The sequence below is a fragment of the Pelmatolapia mariae genome, linkage group LG16_19 (assembly GCF_036321145.2).
Source record: "Pelmatolapia mariae isolate MD_Pm_ZW linkage group LG16_19, Pm_UMD_F_2, whole genome shotgun sequence".
Lineage (NCBI taxonomy): Eukaryota > Metazoa > Chordata > Actinopteri > Cichliformes > Cichlidae > Pelmatolapia > Pelmatolapia mariae.
The window spans coordinates 49,777,759-49,795,913 of NC_086241.1; the positions used below are offsets into that span (position 1 = coordinate 49,777,759).

Consider the following 18,155-nt stretch of genomic DNA (forward strand, 5'->3'; position numbering starts at 1 on the left):
TGATTTGAGATTTTAGGTTGTTGCTAGGTGATGTGATGATTTCATAATATATAACACATCATTTTGTGGATATAAATTAGATACTTTTTTGATGAAAAAAAATCACACAATTAGTTTTTAAGGTTTTATACATAAATGTATAAATCCTATAGATTTTAGGCCTGGGTTAGTGGTTGCTAGACTTTATGATTATGTCATAACATCTGACATACCTGACAGCCTAAGATGTAACTGTGTGCCAGTTTTAGTTGCTCAACTAAAATAGTGATTTTGTCTCACAGTCTCACTATTAGCATTTTGGCATGTTGGAATGTTTTTTGGTGCCAGAAATCACTATATTTAAGGAAGAGGGTGGAGTAGAAAGTTCAGCAAACAAGTTAGCAAGCTGGAGCCATATAATCTAACACAAAGACACTCATTAAATAAAAGTATCATTATTAATATTAGTAGGAGTGTCAAATTATTTGATTAAAAATTCTCCACAAGACGAGTCTGTGTCTTTTTATGCAATCTACGTGTGATCACAGCGTTCTTGCAGCAACCATAAAGTTGTCTGGGACAGCGCTGTATACCTCCTTGCTACCAGTTTTACCTAGCAACAACCAGCAATCTTTGTATGCTGACATCCTTCCAGTATTAATATGGGGAAATATAGCTGGTATAATGTTAACCGTCTGAGCCGTCTTACTTTAGCATGCTAGCATGCTATAACATTTATGAACTTATAGATTCTTTAAAATATCATTAATACTAGATATTTGGGCATAATCAAAGGATTTTGAACTGTGTCCCAAAAAAAGGGATTGAGTTACAGTATTTAAAAAAAACTAATTTAATTACCGTCCGTGCATTCAAAAGTGCATCAATACCAATAAGAACTATTTTAAAATAATAAAATGTTTGCCTCAGTCCATGTTGTTAAGTCTCATTAACCCCAAACCAGCAAAATCTGTGTTAGTGTTGTGAAGGGATCCTTGCCAAAAAGGCTCCAATAGCACCAAAACATTTGCTTTGCCTTGATGATCAAAAAAACCCCAAATCATTCTAGGTTTTTATTGTTATGAATGAATATCTGTACAACTATTCACAGAGATTCATCTAATAACTGCTGAGCGAGACCCGTCGACAGAACATCCCTAGAGCTACGCCACTACCGCTGCTAAAACATTACTTGAGTTTGAATGCACATTTCAGCCGCCTTCATCTGCACGGTTCCACTGGGTTTCAACACTTGGGGCCTCTTTGCTCATCATTAAAACACTGGCTTTTCAAATTCAGTTAAAACTGTGCAAATGCCTCACCAGAGACTTCTGTCCATAGCCAAACACTGATTCAGCACTGCATCGAAGATGTAAACCAAGCGGCGGAGTAGTGAAGGATTTCCATGAGAGTTGCTCTCTTCTCTTCTGCTCCACTGCTGCCGCTGCCTACTCACTCAGTCGGCTATAGGTGGCTCCTCCAGCAAAAGCACTCAAATGTGCTCACTGGAAGCGCCAGAGGCTGGACAACTGTTCTCTTCTGCTCTGTAGCCATTATTAGCCCTTTCACTGTGACCTACCATGATGCAGTGGAGCTAGCTAAGTTTGTTTTGCAGTGATTAGTGAGAGTCTGTGATGTCTCTGTTTTTCTTTGCTCTCTTTACAGTGTTTGGTGTCTGTGGGTTTGGACTCGAAAAACACAATCTGTGTGTGGGACTGGAGGAGAGGGAAGGTTCTGGCAGCCGCTCCCGGTCATACAGACAGGGTAAACACTTTCCTCCTCCCCTTGCTCCTCCGTCACAAGCTCTGTATTGACCGCCTCAATTAGCTATAAATGCAGGATGGAGCACCTGCCCAACAGGGACATAAACAAGTTAGGCCTGATTGATTGTAAGCCTTCCAGAGCCCATCGGAGAGGGTGTACGTCTAATGAAAAGGAATTTAAAAAAGATGAAATACAGGCAGCTGTTGTTTTCTAATTCAGCCCACACACGTTATAACACAGGCAGGGTAAACACACACAGACACACCACACACTTTTTTTTTCCCTTTTAATTTCCTCCTCCTGCAGCGAATGTGATTATTAAAAGTCCAGACTTGAAGGTGGATGTTGTGGTATTTAATGCATTGTGTGTTTTCTCCCTGCAGATATTTGACATATCGTGGGATTTGTACCAGCCGAGCAAGCTCGTAAGCTGTGGTGTCAAACATATCAAGGTACAGCCATTTCCTGGTGTACTATAGATGGCTCCGGCTTGCACAATATATGAAAACAGATTATGATTTTTAGAAGTTTTCATGGCGCCTCGGTTCTCCCCGCTTTATCGTCATGGCCACATCAAAGCCTTAAAATAGATCTATGCAAATTCATTTTATTTCATGGCTATAAGGCACTTAACATAAGTAGGACAGGCAAAGACTCACTCTCTCTCTTCTCTCAAATTTGTAGTAATCTGCACTGCAGAGAGTAAAATGTTTCTTTTTCTTTTTTTTTTTGTTGAAGACCGTGACTCTGCTACTCAGCTCCCCCTTTCAAAATCCCCATTCAACTCTATAAAAGCCCTCCGCTGTACAAACTGCAGCTGTGCTCACTTCCCTTTCCAGGCCTATCTCTATCACTCTTTTCAAGAGTGGCGCTCATAAATCTTCAATGAGTTGATGCAGGGTGTCTGTCTTCGCCAAGCCTTCCCTTGGGATGTGTAGTTGTAGTGTTCAGAGGAGACTCATTTCCAAAACATTGGGAAAAGAATGAATCACGCTCAGAAAGGAAATGTATCCTCTGGCTCTGCAAGGCTAAGTATTCAGGCACGCTTAAGTGGGCAATGCAGTTGAGAGGGGGTGTGAGGTCGGGGGGTTAACCTACTGTACGTTTTTCTCGGTGTGTAACGTTCTCTCGTAGTAATTACCCCCTGAACTCTTTCTCAACTGCCTCGATGCAGAAACTGCTGCACCCAACCCCCCCAGTCTTTGCAGAATCCTTTGGTCCTTCCCCATCCTCCTCATCTCCTTTCCCCCCTTCGGGTTGTCTGATGCCAAGGCAATCCAGCAATTGTCCCACATAATTCCCCAGCCCTTCACCCTGCAGACCATGTGACATCTGCTCCCCTGGCCTGTTTTCGCTCCGTGATTATAGCACTCAGAGCATACAGGAGATTTAGCCCCAGTAATCCACTCACTAGCAGGGAGGAGGAAAACACCACCTCTGTGGTGGGGACGCTTTCCTCCACATGCAGCTACTCATCACTTCGTGTTTTGAATTCACAAACATATACCCCACTTATCCAGCTTTTTCGAAGTCTGTTGTTCATTTATGTTTTGTGTGTTGTCACCCAGTTTCTCCCAGCTGTTTGACTTCTCACAACAAAGCATTAACTTCCTGTGATGCCAAATGACTGGGTCATTTATGAGGAAAAACATCTTAACATTAAAAGAAACTCAGAAACAGTTACCTAATTTTCCCAGATCATTTCCAGCAAATCATATAACAAAAGCCCCTGGTTGGGAATCAGAACCATAGGTTGGCCACCAACCTTAAACCTGTGTACATAACATGATAATTTCATAATTTCAAAGTTTTTATTTGTCTGGAGTCAACTACCAACTCACTTGTGTACTTTAAACCCACATGGTGATCTCACTCACATGGTGTTCATAGCATATAATAATCTCAACACATTATCACACCACTCAGATATAAATAGAAGCAGACTCACGTGCCTAGAATAGCATAAAATATATCCACAACTCACGGTTAGTAAAATGTCAAGGGTACATGATGAAAACAGCTAGTGAGAGAGGTGTTGTTTTTGTGTTTTGGTCATCTGAAAGCCACAAAGCCACAGAGGTTGACTTGAGTTCAGGTGAGTTAGCTGTCCTTACAGCAGGCTGCCAAATAGTTGACCTCTGTTAGCGCAGCAGCAACATTTAGGGTCACTGTAGTTGGGCAAGAGGGGAAATTGTGAGTGGGATGCAGGGCGTACAGGGTCATGCAGTGCAGTAGATAATGAATGACTGACCTTTCTATGTTAATTACACTTAAAAGCTTTCCCTTGGGGTGATGGTGGAGGTAACCGAGCTAATGACATACCACTAATCCTGTGCTAAGAAGACGAGCTCGCTCAAAAGTGTCATTGCCAAGACTTGATTTTAACTCAGAGGAGTCTTATTTTCAGGGACCTTTCCTTCATGTTGTCCCTACCCCTGTGTGCCTTTCTCTGCTGCTCATGGCCTCATCATAAACCTCTCCAGCATCCAGTTCTCTCTCAGTAATTCTGCAGTGAAGGGATTAGCCAGCGCCTGTGTCTCGCTGCCTTATCAGTTGCGGGCAGGGAGGTCTGTGCAGTCACGCCGCATCCATCCCCACTGCTTCGGCAACAGGCTGTGCGACAAAGCCCCCTCCCACGAACCCTTACCAAACCCAGCACTTGACACACTTTCACCTGTGTGTCCCAGTATTCGTCACACATTTATGATTTCCACTATTTAACCTTCAACGAAACCACAAAAGCTCTCTAACTCGTAAATGCTCACTGAAATCTCAGTGAAGAGCTCAAGACTAGAAAAGTCCTGTTCTGGTAAGGTGTGTGCAAGCCTTAAATGACTGATGGCATCTGCGATGCTTGTCTATGATAATCAGTCCTCCTCTTAGAGCGCAACAGCTCTATCAGTCAGGGCAATGGGTGTTAGTGAGGGTGTGACAAGCTGTCACTTTCAACGAGCTCATTTGTTTATCCTGTTAGTCCCTATCAAGCTGCTGTGCAATCATTCGTGCATTGTCCGAAACACAAATATCCATTTTGATTCAAGCTATAGGTTTGAATACGAAGCAGGTGTCAAACACATGATCAGGTGAAGCAGAAAATAGGCTGTCAGCGTGTCATTTTTCTGCCGCCTGCCGGTGATGAGTGTCTCGGTTTCACGTGAGGATGGCTGTGTCTCAGTATTCGAGACGCCTTTCCTGAGCTTTGTCCCTGTGATCTCATCTCCATGCAGACAGAGCGTCTCATTTTCACTCTCTCCCCCTCCGTTTGATGGATTTCGCCCTCAGACGAGGCCATGCCTGTGCATCCCAATGACCTTGTTCATAAATCATGAGCATGCGTGTATGTGCGTGTGTCTGTGGATGCTGATCAGGTGATTACAACACAGCCCCCACCCCCCAGCGAGAGTACCCAGTATCGCATACAGAGACTTGGGTTGAGGTGTGGGATTAGGTATTTTGAGTCTGACTTTTCTTTCAAGGTCTGTGTGCGTGTGTGTGTGTGTTTTTTAATGGTGGTTGTACGCGTGTGCCAAAACACACGTATTTGGTCCCAAATACTGCGTAATTGTGCCTTTGCCGTTTCAGGACAGGATTACACAGGGGATTATTAGCCACCATACTCTTCCACTCTTTCTGTTTGTGTTTGCAGTTCTGGAGCTTATGCGGTAATGCTCTCACGCCCAAACGTGGTGTTTTTGGCAAAACGGGGGATCTCCAAACAATCCTCTGCCTTGCTTGCGCCAAGGACGAAGTCACCTATTCAGGTGCCTTGAACGGTGACATCTACGTGTGGAAAGGGATTAACTTGATGAGGACGGTGCAGGGTGCTCATGGGGTAAGTGTGTAATCAGGGTGCATTGTGGTCTTTCGCTCAGGCTGGTTTTGCTTGCACACCTGCAGGTACATACAGAGCAGAACTAAAGTAAAAGCATCTAGTAAACTTAGCGGGGTTCATAGCTATGCTCGCTGGATTTATTTGATTCTGCTCTGTAGAAAAGGATCAGCCTTTTCCTCCACAGGATTAAATGATATCTACGGGATCAACAGCTGGGTGAGGGGGGATAGGCGAATGGGGGAGGGGATAATAACTACAGTACATGTCCATTCCTGCTTTTTGGATGACCAAATATCTTACTAGGGGTCGAACAGGGGCAGACCAGACAAACAAAGGCATCAGTAGAGCTTTCCACTTAAGCTATAATAAAAGCAAACATGACAACTTCCTTTTCTCAGTTTGGTTTTATCTCGAGGCCGCTGTAGCCAGTAATTGCAAAAGCCTTGTTCAACAAATGCCTGGCTGAGGAGCAGCACTATGGAGTTTGTAGCTGAGGCTGGTTCTGTCGTTGCTCATTTACTGTGCAGATCCTCACTGACAGCCTGTCATTTCCTCCAGTCAGGGATTTTCAGCATGAATGCCTGTGAAGAGGGTTTTGCCACCGGGGGCCGAGACGGCTGCGTCCGGCTGTGGGATCTCAACTTCAAACCAATTACTGTCATTGATCTCAGGGAAACAGACCAAGGATATAAAGGTGATGTCAAATTTGCTTTTTTTTTCCCATTAATTTGGGTACAGAAATGTTGCAGGTTAAAATTTAAACAACTGTGTGAATGAACAAATACAGCTGGATTTTTTAAAAAGGCATTCTTTATATTATATTTTTTTTTATTAATTTTCTAACATTTTCTTCTTGCTCTCTATTTTTCCCCATTTCCTTTACTTTTAATCTTGGACCTAACAGTAGCTAGAGGTGAAAATAGCCGAGGTGGGTAATGTCATTGAGGGCGGAGTTAACAACCATGTCAGTCTGTTTGTAGCAGTCTCCACATTTGTTCTGCTGTTCCTCTTGTTGTTAGTAAGTTCAAGCACTGTTGCAATTTTTGCGCTGTATACAGACGTCTTCTACAGTTCTGTGCAAACGTTTTAAGCTCATACAGTAAATTGGTGATGCTACCAATAATAGCCTAGTGAGTGTTTTTATTCAGTTTAGTTCCCAAAGTGTCCAAAAACAACTGAATAACATTCAAAAGTCAGCATATGGAGAGCTCAACACCCGCTCTCAACATGCTGATTTTGCAGCTTTTAAATATGTGTTTTACAAACTCAGACACCATGATCAATTAAACTTTCTCACTCAACTGAATTTATTTCCAAATTTAGGCTGAAATGCCCTTTAAAGGAATATGTTATAATTTATAATTCATGTTTTTCTCTTGCTTAATGATACAGAAACACAATCACCAGCTAATAATGCAGCAGTACATCAGCTGTTCTGTCATAAAGAAAACAGAACTGAGAAGAAAGCGCAAGATTTAATTAACGTGTTTAACAAAGCACAGAAGGTTTATTTGAAAAAAGCAATTAATCCATGCAAAATGAAGCAAACAAATAAAAGGCTAAATAGGATCAATCTTTATCTTAAAGTCATCTTAGTTGAGCTGTTCCGAGCATCGTGGAGAAGTCGTCATATTTTTTCCATTCATTCATGTCTCAGTGTCTTCTGTCTAGTTATGTAATCCCAGACTGACTTCAGTATGTTAAGGTCAGGGCTCTGTGTGGGCCTCACCTTTGTGTTGCTGAAGATAGTTCTTGATGATTCTGCCTGTTTGTTTGAGGCCATTGTGATGCTGCAAAATGACTCAAGGACTGCCTAAGAAACCAAACATCAAAAGTGGCTGAAACTTTGTACAGTACTGTATATAAAGAGCATTTGCATCCTCCATCCTATACTTGCTGTATTACCAAAAGTCAGTTGCAAATCGGCTTGAAAACATGTACCATCCTTGTATTTCTTGTTAAAATCTCCATCCTAGCCTGCAGATGGCTATTATCACCTCCTGTTTTTATTATCCCTGTTGCGTCTTTAATAACGGCTGCCTTTTATAAGTGGCAAATGTCTGTCTGCTTTCATGTTTGTGTGTTATTTCGTTTCATTTTTGGTTATGTTTACCATTTGTGTATGTGTGTTTGTGACAGGGCTGTCAGTGCGTAGCGTATGCTGGCGAGGAGATCACATCCTAGTGGGCACACAGGACAGTGAGATCTTTGAGATTGTGGTCCACGATCGCAACAAGCCCTTCCTCATAATGCAGGGTCACTGTGAGGGAGAGCTTTGGGCGCTGGCTGTGCACCCAACGAAGCCTCTAGCTATGACTGGAAGTGATGACCGCTCAGTCAGGTAAAGCTTCAGCTTTCGTTCATGCAGTATTAACTCATGCATGCAATTTGTGTGTAAAAAGTTAGTCCCCTCCACTCCAATACAAGTTAGATTTGTAATGCTGTTGATCTTTTGGAGTAACTGGAACTGCCTGGGTTGGCACTTCTCTGGTTGTTTTTGCCTCTTCATTTTTCCTGCTGTTATGTCTGTACAGGATATGGAGCCTTATAGATCATGCGCTGATAGCTCGCTGTAACATGGAGGAGCCTATCCGCTGTGCGGCTGTAAGTACTGATGGTATTCACCTGGCACTGGGGATGAAGGATGGTTCATTCACTGTTCTAAGAGTCAGGTGGGTATACAATTCAAAAGTTGGATGGAAAATTTAGATCTAGCTATAAATCTCCCCTAAATGAAGAGGTTGCATTATTTGGTGTCCATTAACTGATACATTACTCTGCTTCCCTCCAGAGACATGACTGAGGTGGTGCACATCAAGGACAGGAAGGAGGCCATCCATGAGCTGAAGTACTCCCCCGATGGGGCCCACTTGGCTGTAGGCTCAAATGATAACTCGGTGGATATCTATGGTGTGGTGCAGAGGTACAAGAAAGTGGGCGAGTGCATCGGGTCCACCAGCTTCATCACCCATATGGACTGGTCCACAGATAGCAAGTATCTGCAGACAAATGATGGCAGCGGCAGGAGGCTCTTCTACAGGATGCCAAGTAAGTACAGGAATATAGACTGCAGTATACACTGTGACTTAGGAGATAGAGTAGCTCATCTGCTTACTGGCAGGTTGGTCTCCAATCGGCATTTTGAAGCATCCTTGAACAAGATTTCAAATTGAGAGTGTATGTGTGTGATCAATAAAACACAAAGAATAAAGTGCATTAAATAAATTTCTGTATGATGTTGATCGGTCAAACAAAATATAGAAAAATCCTACAGAACTACCAGGTTATTTACTAAAGATGCTGCTTTGTGAGATAAAATGTTGCTCTCTTTTGTTGAGGTGGGAAGGAGGTCACCAATAGGGAAGAGCTGAAGTTGGTACAGTGGGCTACGTGGACATGTGTTTTGGGCCCTGAAGTTAATGGAATATGGCCCAAATACTCGGACATCAATGACATCAACTCTGTGGACGCCAACTTTAACAACCAAGTCTTAGTAACTGCTGATGACTATGGATTAGTCAAACTTTTGCGATATCCATGTGTAAAAAAAGGTAAAGACGATCTCATTTTATTACAAAAATGGCATTTAGGTAAAACTTTATACTTTTTTTCTGATGCATTGTCTCTTGATTTCAGGTGCAAAATTTAAAAAGTATTTAGGCCACTCGGCTCACATAACCAATGCTAGATGGTCACATGACTACCAGTGGGTAGTAACTATCGGGGGTGCTGATCACTCAGTGTTCCAGTGGAAGTTTGTTCCCGAAAGAAAGTCTAAAGAAGCTCTGCATATAGCACCTCAAGGTACGGTGTTGCCCTCACTCTGGCTTTATTTGCATCACTGTGCTTACTGTAATGTGGCGATTTATGTCCTTCAGAACTGTAGGTTTTACTTCTGATCAATCCATTAAGGAATATTGCAGCGTTACATTTTAATGTAGGTGATGACTTGCATTACGGCTATTACTTATTTCATAAAATCAGTGGCTCCTGCCAACAAGACATCAAATTAGTCTGAGTGTGGAAGCCGGATGTCTACTCAATCTCCTCTTCTAACAGGAGGAATACTGTGTACAGCAAATTCTGTCTTACGTATTGTTCATTTTCATTTTACTGAGAGTTACACAAAAGCCCTTAGTGTCATGGCAGACATTTTTAAAAGTTATCGAAGGGAAAGCTCAGATATATTATTGATGGCTGAATTCCACTTATGGGAGTTCCTACTCTTGTACATGCTGGTTTACAGTAATGGCTTACTAGGATACTTAATGGACCTGTGCCATCATTAATTCTGCCTGTGCTTTTCCTACTCCAAATGTCTGCTGTGATAACGGTCTGTGATAACACTTTCTTGTCTTTGTGGTATAAATAAAATAAATGGAGCCAGGAGGTTATTACTTTGCTTTCAAAAAAACGCTGGGAAAAGAGAGATTATCTGGCTTGGCTCTGTCAAAAAATATTGCTGCAACACTCCTCCCACTATCTTCCTGTGGTCGTAGCCTGTCTTAGAGGGCAATTGGTTAACTTCCCAAGGTGTTCAGCTAATGCAGCTCACCTGAGTGTTTCGGCCCATTACAACTGGCCAATGTATTAATTTGATTCCGTTTGCGTTTATGCCTAACAACTCCACAACACATGTCCTGATATTACTAGCTTCAACTACATTTGTTTAATTTTGTGATATTCCATCTTATTTAAGTGAATGTATTGCGTAGACTACTTGGCATTTGCTGTTCGCCAGTTTGTGAAAAATTGGGGGCTTGTCCAGGATCTTTTTTTGCTCACAGACAGCAAAAGGAACCAGCTTAGTTGGGGAGTTTTTTTCTCACAATGTGGTCATGCTACGCTTAATTGTAACATGATTGCCTTCACTCTCTGGCTAGCCTCACTCACACTGGATTTATTAATCAGGGCTAAGCACACTTCATTTTGACCTAGCATCTTCACTTCTCTCTCTCTCTTTTATGCACACAAGCTTTTGAAAAACACTCTTGACAAGCATCATGGTCCACGATTTTATGCATTTTGTGGCTTAATTGGGAAGATTTTGGAAGCATTGTTATTTTGTTCTCTCAAATGCCTTATAGAGCCATTAATTACTGATTATAGGGATATTTAGGGATCCAGCTGTTGTTGACTGTGCTGATAGTGCACAAGTCTAACTGAACCATGCTTGGGGCCACCTTTGTAAGCCGACTAGGCTTAAGGTTCACCTAATCATGCTAGCATACAATACCTAGTGCTCACACCAATCAACTGAACTAGATTTTGGAGTTGTTGTGGACATTGTTGGGCACGTAGTTTGTCTAGTGCCTAGGCAAGAGCCAGGTTAACTTTCTTCGATCTTCCAGTCTTTATGTGGTCTTTATGTGAACTATTGACCCTCTTGGCTGTAGCTCCATACGCACATACAGTACATGGAAGTGGTATCCATTTTCTCATCTCATTTTCCTAAATGCTTCAGAAAAAAGTGGGAAGCTATGACTGTTTGTCTGACTTAAACATTGCCTTTGCTAAATTCAGACCATTAAAAAAAGATTTATCACCATATATGTCATTCCTACCAATAATGGGTTTTATGAATGTAGTTTTCTGTCACACGATTAGCATACTCCTCACTCTAACCTCATGAACTTGATGTGCTAACCCACGAGAGAGCAATGTGCTAGATTTCTTCCTTCTTGAACTTTTTTTTTTTTTAGCAAACCGTCATTTCTATAAAGCTCTGCAAAGGAACGGCTATCACATTAATTAAGACAAATCCAATAAAAGTGAATGAACCTTGGAAAGTATAATTGCATTGTCGTTCCCAAGTCATATTTTTTCCAGAGACAGACTGCCTTGTGCTCTCCGAAATTAAACCACATACTAACTGCCTTTCCTTTTAATTTTCCTAATGGATCTTGTGAGTAGCCGCCCTTAGCTGCCAGTTCTGCTTATTGCCTTGTCTTGGCATGGCTTTACTGTGCTGCATCAGCATTATTGTACATTTTTCTTCACTGTTGTCACTGTGAAGCAGGACAGTCTAATAAATAGGAGATGTCGTAGTGTTATTACATGACTGACCCTGACTCCCACTGAAACAGGATGAAGGGGTTTTTTTTAACTTTGTATGTAGTAGGATATTTTTCTGATTTAGAAGCGGGGGGAATTTTCTGGCAAGCTGTAACGTAACCTTGTTTCTACCTACAGAGATACTGGCAGACTCTAACAGCGAAGAGTCAGACTCTGATCAGTCAGACGTACCTGAGATGGACTCGGAAATTGAGCAGGAGACGCAGCTCACATATAGACGACAGGTTTGTGTTAAAATCAAAAGCATCTCCTGGGAAAATATTACTGTGAAACAAGCAGTATGTGAACACTTTTCCACATGCATTCAGGTTTATAAAGAAGATCTACCTCAGCTCAAAGAGCAGTGCAAGGAGAAACATCGAGCAACAGCTATGAAGAAGAGAGAAAGAGCACCAGGGAGTGGAGTAAAGCTGCACTTCATTCATGGGTAGGCTCAGAAATTGCATAATCCCACACCATCCCAGCATTAGAAGAATTTCAGCTACAGAAGTCTCTTCATGCATGGTGATTAAATAAAGCCCCCTCACCCCCCTACCCCTTTTTTTGTTTGCAGCTACAGGGGGTATGATTGCAGGAGCAACCTGTTCTATACCCAGACTGGGGAGATAGTGTACCATGTCGCTGCTGTAGGGGTTGTGTACAACAGACAACAGAATACACAGCGTTTCTACATGGGCCATGATGATGACATCCTCTGTCTGGCTCTGCACCCCCTAAAGGATTTTGTAGCTACAGGCCAGGTAGCCGTTAGACTCCTAACATAAAATATTCAAGGTTTTGGGGGTTTATGGACCCTTTGAAAGCCTTTAAAAACCTTTCAGCTGAGCTATATCTGATCCAAAGGGGTTCACTTGGTAGATTTGTGATATTTGTATGTTTTATGTTTACCCAGGTTGGCAGAGATTCCTCCGTCCACATATGGGACACAGAAATGTTAAAACCCATGTCTGTTTTGAAGGGCTTCCACCAGCTCGGAGTGTGTGCTTTGGACTTTTCAGGTAACACACAGTCTTGCTTTGTCAAACTACACGTATCTAACCTAGACATGCTTTTAATACTAACAAATTATTTTAGACATCCTGTTTTAACAGGGAAACAAAAAAGTAATTTCACACATAAAAGAAATAGGTAAATTCGCAAGTCACCAGTTTTTCAGGCAGCAGTGAAGAACTTTATTCTGCTGTCTTTTAGTCGCAGCAGTCTGACAGCATCAAGGGGGAACTGTGCATCTGACTATCCCTAATTGGCCACAGATAGAGAGGCATGGTGGTGATCTGTATGTCATAGTCAGTGAATCACCTGCTGTAGATCAAACCCGCCATGGTGCTTTCATGTTGCTAATAAGAGACAAACTTCACTCACAGACTGACTTTTCCATCCACAGCGGATGGCAAACGGCTGGCCTCTGTGGGCCTGGATGACAATCACACCATTGTGCTATGGGACTGGAGAAAAGGGGAGAAGCTCTCTGCCATGCGGTTAGTACAGTTTTATTACAGCATTTGCACATCTGCAAGGTGTCTTTCAGGAGAGCTTTGACAAACCTCCCTGTTAATTCTACAGATTGTTTGAGCACTTTTGCTTTAAATATGGACATTTATAGATGAGAGCTAAATTGAAGCCACTTTGCTTTGCAAGGCTGACAATGTGATTGATAGAGCAGAGGAAAAAAAAGGAATTACCTTTTAGATTACATGGCTGCTCCTCTGTAGACGTAAAGCCTGCCTGACTCTGAATGGCTAGAGCATGAGTATGCCCCAGGGCCTTAGCTGTAGATCCATAATCAAAGAGAATTACTTTTAACTCGTATACCAGGAGCTGCGTAGATGAGATCCTGGTGAGTTTGAGCTGCTTGATATGTCAGACGCTATTTGCACAAGGAAACGTGTTTGGAAAATGAATTAGAAGACAGTCTTTTGAGATGTACCCTGTTTCCCAAGGTGCAAAACGTACATAAAAGCAAATGGATTGCTGAAACAATCAAGCAATGAAAAGGAAAAGTGATAACAAGCAAGCAGCGAAAACAATCATATGTCTCACAATGCCTGAAACAAACTGAACAATAAAGACAACAGTCGACAGACTGAAGTCTGCATTTTAAAAATGCATCAGATAACTGAAGACTTGAGTATCCAAGACATGCATGATACTCTGGTTTCCATCATTACCGTGGTACAAATAATCCCTATATATGATGTATATGAACAACACATAATTATTCATTCACCAGGCTTGATACAAATGAATTAGATTACCAGACCTGAATTATGAATTTATTTAGAGCATTAAAGGTGTCACTTTCTCCAAAAAGATATGGCAAGATTTCCAGTTCTAAAAAGCCGAAGGCACCAGAAATAACTAACAGGAAAACATCCGCATCCCGAAATACCTCTGCTTTTGTTTTGTTGCTCATCCTACTTGATGTTCGTATTTAGTATTTACTCCAGTGAAATACCCTGTGGCTACTTGGGAGCGGTGCATTGCGGGTTGCTCTCCTGCGTGCTGCTTGCCAGGCTCTCAGTGGAGCTTAGGGACAGCTAGAGCAGCCTAATCTCCTTTATAGACACTGGTGGGAAATACAGTGAGGTGGACAAAGAGAAATGGGGCTTGACAGAGCCTGGCTTGTACAGCACCGCTGCCTCAGCCTCAGCTGGCAGAGGAGGAGTGGGTATGGGATGGAGAGCCTGAAGAGGGTGCTTTTATTAGTTTCACTGTTGGATTTAGCTTTTCTTTATTACAGTGTAATTGTCTGGGCGATGTTTGTCAGCAGCGAGATTTAAGAAGTTCAGAGCAGCACAATAATAAGATGTAACAATAGAAACAGTTGACACACCCTTATGTAATCATCTCTGTTAAAAAACATGCATCACAGCTTCCTCAGGATAGCTGTGATGACTAAATTTGATCAAGACTAAAATTAAATACATTTTCTGTGTGTTTTTGTTTGAGTGAGATTTGTAAGTACACAACACTTTTCAGTTAGTTTTTCTTTTTTCTAAATTATCTCTGTTAAACAATATTTTGTCACTTTTGACTTTCATTTTTACTTTTAATTAAGGATAAAGAGAGCTTTGTTTCTTAGATCAGTAACATTATGGTGTCTCATTTTGCTCATATTTTAAAAGTAGTTGATGTTTCCTCATAAAAATCATAACATCTTTTTCAGAACATATTTATTAATGCATCCATCCAATTGTTTAACCACTTATCCAAATTTAGGATCACAGGGGGGCTACAGCCTCCTTCAGCTGTCACAAGACAAAAGGTGGGATACACCCTGGATAGGTCCCCAGTCTCCTGCAGAGCCTCTTGAATTACACTAGACAAAACTACAGGGCCACACCTTTTAATCTTTGAATTCAAGCGAATAAAATAAACCACCTAGCCATGCAGTCTGCCTTGACTTGTGAGAGAATGGATCGCTCTAAAGAAGTGAATCCATGCCTGACATTGATGTATGTCACTGCAACGAGTCAGTTTGTGAATGTTTTTCGTTTCTTCCGCTGCAAGTGGTATTATCGAGAAGTGGAAGCGTTTAAGAGGCACAGCATCTCATCCACTAACTGGCAGACCTTGTAAAGTTACAGAGCGGGTTCACCGAGTGCTGAGGGGCACACTGCATAAAAGTAGCCGACGCTACTGCTGAGTCAGTAACTGCAGAGCTCCAAATCTCCTGTTGTATTAACATCAGCACAGAAACTGTGTGTTAGTAGCTTCATGGCATGCTTTCAATGACTGAGCAGCTCCTGTAAGTGGAATATGTGTGCAGCCTAAAATGTTTGTCCACATAGTGCATAATGACGTAACACACATTACATGTAACTACACAAATTAAATGTTATTTATCTTGTGATCTAGATATAAGCGTTTTAATTTTGCAGCAGTGTAAAAAACGTGCAAATTAAAAGTTTGTGTTGACATTTTAAAATGTTGTTTTTCAGGGGAAGCAAGGACAAGATATTTGTTGTCAAAATAAATCCCTACCTTCCTGACAAGCTCATCACAGCTGGTGTGAAACATATGAAGTTTTGGCATAAAGCTGGTAAGACCTGTATTTCACTGTTGACTAGCAGAACAGCCTCTAAAAAGCAGAACTCTGGCTCAGCCGTGACACATCTCATCGTGACTGTCTGGGTCTCTTTCAGGTGGTGGTCTAATTGGGCGCAAGGGAAACATGGGGAAGACGGAGACTATGATGTGTGCTGTGTATGGCTGGTCAGAGGAGATGGTGTTTTCAGGCACATGCACAGGGGACATTTGTATCTGGAGGGACATGTTCCTGATGAAGACTGTCAAAGCCCATGACGGACCTGTTTTCAGTATGCACGCTCTAGAAAAGGTATAATACAAATCGAGGAGGAAAGGCTCTTCCCCTTATCAGGCGAAGTTTTTTCTTTAACTTGCAGATCATTAGATATTGTTATTCTGTCTTCATTTTAAAGGGATCCTGTTGTGCTTTTTCTTATTTTATAGTGAATGTCCATTTTAAACTTCAGTATTATGTGAAAGTAATCCCTCAGCTCAAACCTCAAGCTTCAGTCTGCTGATATTTGTTGAGATGTCAGTGAGAGCAGATATTTTTTATATGCTCATCTCAGGCACACAGCTCTGGCTCTGAGTATGCGCTGTAGATTAGAAGAAAGTTGCCTTCAATGGTGAGGGAGGGAGTTAAAAGATATGCTTTCATACAATTGAATGGAATTAAGGCCTGGGCCAAGACACCAAGGTAAATTAGGAGTTACTCAGTGTCCAAGAATAAAATCATGGAGTTGGAAGCAAGCACAATAGATCCCCTTTGAAATATGATACTAGATTTCCCAGTTACATCTGTTTACATCTCATTTTAGAGTCCTCTTTTAAAAGCAGATATTATTTGTCATAAGACTTCATCTCACAGTGACATACTCAGCCAGCAGGAGATCATTGCACCTTTACATGTTACAATATTTTGGCCCTGTAGGGATTTGTGACTGGTGGAAAGGATGGTATTGTAGCGCTGTGGGATGACACTTTCGAGAGATGCCTCAAAACCTATGCCATCAAGAGAGCAGTCCTAGCTCCAGGCTCCAAAGGTAAAAAAGGTCACCCTGTTCTCAACTGTCTGACGCTGCCCTTGGATCATGTTTGTCTAGCCATTATGTAATGCAAATCCGTTTAAAACATTCAATGCGTTTAACTGAAATGAAGATTGCATCCTGTAGCCTGGTCCCTGCTAAGGTCTTTGTGACTTCATTCTTTATTTCACTGACTCTGCAGGGTTGCTCTTGGAGGACAATCCCTCCATACGTGCCATATCTCTTGGCCATGGCCACATCCTAGTGGGAACCAAGAACGGTGAGATCTTGGAGGTGGACAAGAGTGGTCCCATCACTCTGCTCGTCCAGGTAAGAAAAAAAATCACATAGCGAATAACATACGCAGTCATCAGCTTCAACCTGTACCAGCCCAGTGAGGATATTCAGGAGAATGCTAGTTTCTCTGCAATATGATGAGCTGGAAGTCTTTAACTTGACTTGAGTAGTGGAGTTGAACGTCTTCTGAGTCAGTAAAGATTTCAAAGGTGAAATATGTGCTTTATTTCACAGATAGAAAGCTGATGCATGATGAGGATTGTAATGTAATACATTTTCCTTATTGTTGAAGCGTTCTTAACAACATAATACTGGTGCCATAGATTACTTATCTGTGCAAGTTAATTTTCAGTATGGTGCCTAAATTGAATTACTGGACCAAAAATGAATGGTCTTTTAGGAAGGTGGTGGAAGGATTAGTCTAAGGTAATGTGTGTGAGAACTGATGGCATGTTTCACTCTATCTTAACAGGCATTAAGGTTGATGTGAAAGTGCCTCTTTATGGGTGCAAAAAACTAAATAAAGATCGTCACAATATGTTACACTTTGTAAACTAGTCTGCAGTAATAGATGCATATTATAGTATGGTTAATTGCCTAAAACATACCAATGCCGATTCACAGAGGAAATAGTTGTAAATGCTGATGAATTACTGGCACTCAGTGGGAGATTGTTAATTTGGTTAAGTGCTCCTACAATTTCTCCTCATCTGCCTTGATTTTAGGCAGATGGAGCAAATGCTATTGATTGCCCTTTAGATCGCACAAGAAGCGATCAATTGACGAGAACGAATGGGGACGGTTTATTCTACAAGCTAATGAGGTTAACTGTGTTAGATGAGCAGAAACTCCATGAATACTGGTATGTATAGGCAGTAAAGAAAGAATACAACGATTTATGTGTGTGCAAATGGTATTCTTGTTTATTGCTGACATCAAAAAAAATCAAAGCGAAAAAATGTTGCACCAGGCTAGTCCATTTTATCAAAATTTAATTGCAGCAACTCAAAATAATCAGTTGTTTGTATGGCCTCCGCATGCTTTAATGCATGCCTGACAATGTTGGAGCATGGACCAGTCCATCACGGAGCCCCTGGACAGTCTGAGGTGCAGAGACCATTCCAGACTGGCCCACCACCAAACTGGTTGTGTTG

At 41.7% G+C, this 18,155-nt stretch overlaps 1 protein-coding gene across 5 annotated transcripts in view; it reads left to right on the plus strand.

Annotated features, from left to right (window-relative positions):
- Positions 1-18,155, plus strand: part of eml5 (EMAP like 5) — a 48,694-nt gene that overhangs the window by 9,527 nt on the left and 21,012 nt on the right. For 3 of the 5 annotated variants that reach the window (XM_063496678.1, XM_063496679.1, XM_063496682.1), the window contains exons 3-21: positions 1,645-1,743; positions 2,127-2,195; positions 5,390-5,575; positions 6,134-6,269; positions 6,480-6,503; positions 7,715-7,916; positions 8,110-8,247; positions 8,367-8,623; positions 8,914-9,126; positions 9,212-9,379; positions 11,768-11,874; positions 11,959-12,077; positions 12,204-12,390; positions 12,543-12,648; positions 13,035-13,128; positions 15,592-15,692; positions 15,796-15,989; positions 16,611-16,722; positions 16,907-17,034. In XM_063496678.1, coding sequence (XP_063352748.1) covers positions 1,645-1,743; positions 2,127-2,195; positions 5,390-5,575; positions 6,134-6,269; positions 6,480-6,503; positions 7,715-7,916; positions 8,110-8,247; positions 8,367-8,623; positions 8,914-9,126; positions 9,212-9,379; positions 11,768-11,874; positions 11,959-12,077; positions 12,204-12,390; positions 12,543-12,648; positions 13,035-13,128; positions 15,592-15,692; positions 15,796-15,989; positions 16,611-16,722; positions 16,907-17,034 — 2,640 coding nt within the window. The remainder of the gene's footprint in view (positions 1-1,644; positions 1,744-2,126; positions 2,196-5,389; positions 5,576-6,133; positions 6,270-6,479; positions 6,504-7,714; positions 7,917-8,109; positions 8,248-8,366; positions 8,624-8,913; positions 9,127-9,211; positions 9,380-11,767; positions 11,875-11,958; positions 12,078-12,203; positions 12,391-12,542; positions 12,649-13,034; positions 13,129-15,591; positions 15,693-15,795; positions 15,990-16,610; positions 16,723-16,906; positions 17,035-18,155) is intronic. The other 2 variants (XM_063496680.1, XM_063496681.1) reach the window with 1 other exon arrangement.